The sequence below is a fragment of the Coturnix japonica genome, chromosome 10, assembly GCF_001577835.2.
Source record: "Coturnix japonica isolate 7356 chromosome 10, Coturnix japonica 2.1, whole genome shotgun sequence".
NCBI classification, from domain to species: domain Eukaryota; kingdom Metazoa; phylum Chordata; class Aves; order Galliformes; family Phasianidae; genus Coturnix; species Coturnix japonica.
Window position 1 is genome coordinate 10,323,725 of NC_029525.1, and position 7,091 is coordinate 10,330,815.

At 37.6% G+C, this 7,091-nt stretch overlaps 1 protein-coding gene across 6 annotated transcripts in view; it reads left to right on the top strand.

The window, feature by feature from the left end:
- ADAMTSL3 (ADAMTS like 3) overlaps positions 1-7,091 on the top strand; it is a 172,682-nt gene that overhangs the window by 95,067 nt on the left and 70,524 nt on the right. For 5 of the 6 annotated variants that reach the window (XR_001557485.2, XM_015873010.2, XM_015873009.2 and 2 more), the window contains exon 7: positions 4,705-4,831. The exons of the other annotated variant lie outside the window; for it this stretch is intronic. Coding sequence is in view for 4 of the 5 variants with exons in the window: in XM_015873010.2 (XP_015728496.1) it covers positions 4,705-4,831 (127 nt within the window). In the remaining variant the exon portion in view is untranslated. The remainder of the gene's footprint in view (positions 1-4,704; positions 4,832-7,091) is intronic. 6 annotated transcript variants of the gene reach the window in all.

The window sequence follows — 7,091 nt, forward strand, 5'->3', positions numbered from 1 at the left end:
GTGAAGTGTGAGTATATCTTCAGGCTCCTTATTCAAAGCATGTAGTCTCGAATCTTCAGCATTCCAAAAATATTTCTTATGATTGACACATAATACTTTTATAATTGACAACTTGTATCCCTGGAGTGTATTCTATAAAAAATGGTGTCATACCTGTGTTGAAAGACAGCGCCTGCAGATGGAGATGAGCAGTCAGTTAAGGGAATAGCCGTGTTGTGAGGTCCTAAAGCAACAAGCAAAAGCAAAAACTGACATTTCAAACCCCATTTCTGCTTTGAGCTCTGCATGGGCAGTTTCTAGTCCATGTTTGTGTTTATGTTCATTAAGGGTACACTGAAGGAGGACTGAAGTTTGCCAGGTTTTTATTACAGAGCTTTTTTGCTGTATGGGAGTCTGTCATAAATTTGTCACTTTGCAGTACTTTTTTCATCACAGTTAACTATAAATATTTCCTTAAGGAAGGAAGAACCTTGAGTTTAACAGATTATATTTTGACCTTCATAAATCAGAATTAACGTGCCATATTCATTTCTTCATTTAAGTCTAATGCCTCATCTTGAAACCCTACTAAATGTTAAAGAAACATCTGTGGAAGCTTCTGAGCCATTTTTTTGGATTTATATCTGCAAAGATATTTGTAATGTTCCACAGTCACCTCTAACACAGCAGCAATTCCATTAATCTTTCATCTGTATTACTATATTTTATACCCTGACCTTTTGCTCTTCCTTTGCCTTTCTGAACTCACATGAGCATTCTAAGCATGCTACAAACATTTAACACCCTTAAGTAGTACATTTCACAATAGCACTGTCTGGTTTAGAAGCTTGTTGCAGCAGATGAATATTTCTTCTCACTGCTTAATTAAATGCGTTCTATCCCAGCTGTTTGTGTCAAAACAGCAATGCTCTTTTGCTTATTGAAAAAGCAGAAACATATTGTAATGCCCTACAGTAGTCACATATCACACACCAGTTTGAAAAGAATCTGTCCAAATTCATAACCCCTTGTTACCAAGTTATTAAATACACAGAGTAATCATATCTCAAAGCTTTTTAAATTAAATTTCCTTGTCCATTTTGCTAAACAATGGTCACTTTCCCCAGCTGTTTATCTGCAAGGAACTCACTTGCAGCGTGGTCTTTACAATACTTGTACCATTTTTTTATGACCTTTTTTTTTTTCCTTTTTTTTTTTTTTTTCTGGATTATTCTTTTACTTTGATGAGATCCCAATACTTCTATTACATGGTTTGTATTGTCGCTTGTTTCATTTATGCAGTTTATGTTAATATCACCTAATATAATTATTTTTGACCATACCCTAAAAGTGTGCAGATGTTTTCCCAATCTGCCTCTAGCATTTATAGCTGATCCCTTTGCTCTGTAAGCAACTAGTGATGTGGGGTAAATTAACCCTAACAAATGCCTTAATCATGAAAATCATCAGAACCCTTTGGCTTGCTGCAATGCTGTGTGAGATGGGGAAGGCTACTGCCCATATAGCACTTTCTAGATCTTGTTTTAGCTCTGCACACAAATACACATGTACTCTACAGAGCGTTTCCTTGAACACTGTCTTTGTTTTTCTATCAAAGTTACTGGCTGGGGTAGAATTATGGAATCATTCAGGTTGGAAAAGGCCACTAAAGATCATCTAGTCCAACTTCACCACCATCATCTAGATCCATCACCACCATATCCACTAAACCACATCCCTAAGCCACATCTATCCTGTTCTTGAAAATAATTCCTACCTTAATTTACGGTTCTTACTGATGTGCCAAGGGCCTGATTTCTAAAGCTACACCTTGCAGCTTCCTGCTCTTTTAATTTGATCCATGGCTGTCCAGCTCATGTGAGAAATTCTCTGCTGTCAAAGTTTTAGAAACAAATGCAGTAGGCCAACTATCAACACTCAGCTATGAGGTACCCCCTACCTTAGTGCTGATGTTGTTGAACAACCTCTAAATTGGAGGCTTGTCACGCTAAATTCTGCAGGGCTTTTTTGGGTGCTTAATACCAAAAAGTTTGAGATTCTGTTCTCATTCCAGGCCTAAATTGTGATCCTACTTAGAGTTATTTTTTGAATTGTATCCTGGGATGTCACTGTATACTCATAATAATTGATATAAACACAATCTCGGAAAGAACTCCACTAAGGTGCATAGATCTAGTCAGACATTACATCTGCTGGCAGTGGAGCTGTAAAGCTTTCCTTCTACCTAAATCCCTTGCATTAGCAGCTGACGCTCCTATTTTATTTCGGTGGCATTTATGTATTAAACATTTAGCCGTAATACCCTGTGAAACAATTAATGAAAGTATGCTGCTGTGCTGATTATCTTTTTCCTTACATTCCATGTTGGACACAATAGTGGCTTGTGTTTGCACAGTTGTACTGTTTTGTTATATGGAATGAGGGTTTGTTTTCACAGTGGATATGTGAAATACCTCTGTTATACTGTCTGCCTGTTATTATCATGTTGGGTTTTAATGGCATGGTCTTGCTAGTCCTTTGCTTGCTCAGCTACCTCCTCTCACCAAAGCACTGCAGGATCCATAGCCTACAAACGTACAACAGATTAAGCTAATAAAAATACAGATGTCCTGCACACAGTATCGCAACATACAGCTGATTTTTTTCCTTTGAGAATTAATTGATGAGTGAGTCAATATATTCTTAGTATTTAGAAAATGAGATTGCGTTATAAAATGAAAACACGATTGTAAGATCTGCTGAAAGTCTGTAGTAGCATTAGTTTTGACAATTTACCTCCATGTAAACACATTCATACACTGCTTCTATGCACTAAATATGCACCTGTTCTGAGATGCTCTGATTTGTGAGTTAACTTGTTATCTTCCAAAACTAAGATTTTATTAGCATTTAAAATTTCATTAACATGAAATCATTGAATTTAATCAGTTTCCTTAGCAATGCTACGGAATCCTGTTTGTGTTCAGCAGTACATCATTTCTGAGTAAGTGATTGTCATCCCAAACAATCAAGTGACATACGATGTGGGCCATTGCCCAGCATTATGTTCAGGGTTATCTGTTTGGGAATGGCTTGGGTGCCAGTCAGGAGGCCACAATATCAGATAGTGGCTGTTTGATAGAAGTAAATGAAGAGTCTGGTGATATTCCTTCCTTGGAATATTCATCCTCTAAGTTCTTATCATTTCCTACCATTACCTAGTTCCAGTAGCATGTAATGCATGTGCCTACCGAACAGGAATGCTATGTGCTCCTTTATATGATGGCTTTGGTCTTCAAAAAGGAAGGTAGATAATGGGATTTTTGATGTAAGCTATTCAATAGCGTCTAAGGTATTCTCCAGTCTGTAAGCTTGCTTCTCTGTGACCTGCTGTGATGTGGCCAACTAAAAGAGAAAAATTAGGGAGGTGTCTGCAATTCAGCGCAGCACACCTCTCAACTGAAGTGCTGCAATAGTTAATGCAAATAGCTCTCCTCCATGATGCCTTCATCTTAAGGCAGTAAAGGATGTGGGGAACTGCGTAACTAAGGGTCCAGTAGAGGGAGATGGGCAGAAAAAGAAAGCTTAGAGGTTACGCTTCTCCCTGTTTGGCAGTGGGTGTGCAGCATGTGTGCATTTGTTAGAGGCTGGAAGACCCAACCCTGCCTGTTACGTGTGGACTCAATCCCCACCTCTCCATGGGGATCATGTGTCAGTTCTGGCATAGCACAGATGTGGTGGATCTTGGCAGCTAAGACTGCCCCTTCCAAGCATTTTTATATAGGAACACGAGTGTACTGGCCAATTTCAGAATTCTAGCCCTGCTTTTAACTGTGAGTTTCCATAGTACTTTCTATCCATTTGTCAGTTCGAAGTTTGTTTAAACATACACACACATATATGATTTCCGTAATGAATTACTTTGCTTCTCAGGGAAATGTGTAGAGAAGAATCTACAGAATATTTCCTTTAACACATTGCTCAACATTTGGTCCTCCCTAAAGCCATTAAAGAGTAAGATAGACAAGACCAGGTGAAGAAAAAGGAAAAACAATGTTTTCTAAATAATTTGGATTTTGTTCAGTTGACAGGTTTAAAAAAAATGTTTTGGAATTTCAGTCAGTGATTAAATCTGTGTGTTTTTTACAAGAATTGTTGCAAGTTTTATAGATGTTTGGCTCATATCCAGAAACAAAAATGAAAAATCAAGAGGCAAGGACAGAATCATGCAGGTTTTGTTGGCAAATCGATCTACACCGATGTCATCTAAATTTTGGAGTATCCAGGACACAAGATTATGAGCACTGCCCATAGCTGCTGGTCTGTGAAGCTGAAGGCTGAGTGCCCTTTAAATGTTCAACTTGGATTATTTCTTTGCATTAATCCTTTCTCAGATGTAATTAAGCAAGTGATGAAAAACAAATTGTAAATATAGTTGTCCCTTGTGTTAGAAAGAATAACGCTTCATGGTATGCATTCACATAAGTAGTGGGAAAGTGATTCAAGTATTGCCTATGCTTGAATACCTTAATATATCAGTTGTTGTGGTTCATCATGAAAATCGTGGAAATGACAGTGCTTTTAAAATATATGGCAAGATATGCTTTGAAAAAATGAGGCCAGCTCATAAAATCGAAAGGATAACATAATAAATAAAATTCCAGAAACCTGAGCATGTCTACTACAGCTTTGCCCTCCTTCTGACTGTGGTGTTGATGTTGGCAGGCAGTAGGCTGTGATCGACAACTTGGGAGCAATGCCAAGGAAGACAACTGTGGAATCTGTGCAGGAGATGGTTCGACATGCAGGCTTGTGAGGGGACAAGCTAAGGCACATGTCTCACCAGAAAAAAGTAGGTTGCAAATTGATACTGTGATAATTTATCCTTGACTGTTTGCTGCTTGTATATTAACATATTGCGGAGTATGACCTTTTCTCTATGTACTTGTTTGCAGTTTTCCAAAGCTACTTACTCAAAAGCCTGCGCTAGATTAGTCTATTGAAATTCCATGAGGGATACCACACATAAGGGTATAGCTAGGAAAGAATTTGAGATATGCATTTTTTGTAGAGCAACTTAATTCATTCTATCAGGAATAACTATCAAGGTAATAACACCTTACTTTAGAGAGTGTCCTCGTGTTGCAGTATGTGCGATGCTGCAGCAAAATGTTTTTAAATCATGGAAACATCTTATAGATGGCTTTATGGAAATTGTGGTGTGTGATTGGAAGTGTCTGGTTTTCAGCTTAACTTAGCAGTTTTTTTTAATGTCTAAAGACAGTTAAGCTTCAGAGGCAAAGTTAGTACTTCCATGATACAAAAGGATAAGGTGAAAATGGAGACAGATTTGCTTCTCGTTTTATTTTGTATATTTGCCCCAAATGCTGCCATTGTTCCTCAAAATAATTAGCCCCTTAGTGTGCATAGTTGTGTAGGCCTCATTAGTATTGACAATATAAGAGGAGTACCAGGATTGGACTCAATAGCAGAGTTTTAAGTATTGCACTATGCTCATCTCTGGAAGGATGTTGCTCAGATTTACCTCTGACTCTTCTTTTCTTTGAAGTTACAATTTCTCCTGCTGAATTGATTCCTTCTAGCAGATAGACAGCAGATGGAAGGAGAATGAGCACAAGCCTATGGCTTTGTGTGCTTTTCACCTTCGCTGATGCCCTCTGTAATCTCATAATATATCCAGTGTTCTTATCATGTGGAAATAGCAGTTGCTTCATCGTTTCTTTCATGATTATTTCTGGACTCATGATGTATGTAAGTAATTGTTAAGTGGAGATTCAGCCTTTGGGGCCTGCTACTGTCCTGCAGAGCCACAGATGCAGCAGTGATGACTGCATGCTTTTAAAATAAAGTTTATATGCAAAGTTCAAATCCAAGCAAGTATTTTTTTAATGGGCAAAGCACCTGTCTCAGACAGCTGTAGATGCTTGACTATTGTTGTATTTCGGCCTCCAAAGATTTTGAGAGAGCTGAATGATGAGAATCATTTCTAATTCTTTCTTCAGTATGTATAAATATTTCAGTGTTTTTTTTTATGCTACTCTTCGCAGTGTACTTCAATATAAATGTGACAATGTATGTTAATTTAATGCAGAGTACTGTACAGTGCGGTCATTTGTATTGCATAATTTATACACATGTATTAAATCACATAACAAAGCCATCTACGTTAAATTGTAAATATTTTTGTGCCAGCATCTTTCAGTGCCAGAATTTATCACAACTCAAAAAGCCTTATTCTTTTTTCTGCAGTATCTACAGGTTGTGCTTGTATTGCGTGTTTACATGTAGACAGATATATAAAGGAAGTACATGCACCAAATATGTCTTCCCTGTTGCTGTTCAGCTAGAACAGAAAGAACTGCGCTGTCTATGCCAGTTTTATAGCAACAGCAATTCTCCCAGAGAAGGGTAACTCTGAGGACACCCTTGGCTCGTTTAAAGCAACCCAAACTAAACTTGATGCATTGGCAAATCTGGCTGGATAGTTCTTGATAAGAAAAATTGAAGGTTCACGCATTATTGCTGCTTTGTATATAAGTACAGTAAAGACAAGACAAACTCATTTTGTGACAGAATATTGATTTATTTTTTCTCATGGTATTCTGGCACAGGAAAGAACTGACTACAGCTGACCTCACTTGGCGGCTCCCATTGCTCTGAGTATGTTATGAAGGATACCCATGCTTCCTTTTTTAACTGTCAGAATTCATTGGCTTTTGAGTAGTTCTTTAAAATTAGTTGAAGAAAGACTCTTTTGGGAAAGATGTAAGTTATGTCAAGTTTTGGTTTTATCTGTCATTGCATTTGGCTAGATTATATGATGGAATTATTGTACATGTAAACAGAACGACACACCAGTCAACTCAGAAATGTTGATTTTCTTGGCATTATTAGTGCCGGAGACTTTTTTGGGTCAAGTTGTTCAACACTATGTAGAATTTTTTTCTGTATAATCATCTTTGTGTGAATGAAATATAAAAAAAGAGCATGGCTTTATGTGGAACAGAGAAGGGAGACACAGTATCTTCCAAATCTTCATTTGGAAGCTAGTGTTGAGAAGCAAAATAGCAACGTGTGACTGACATGTATTT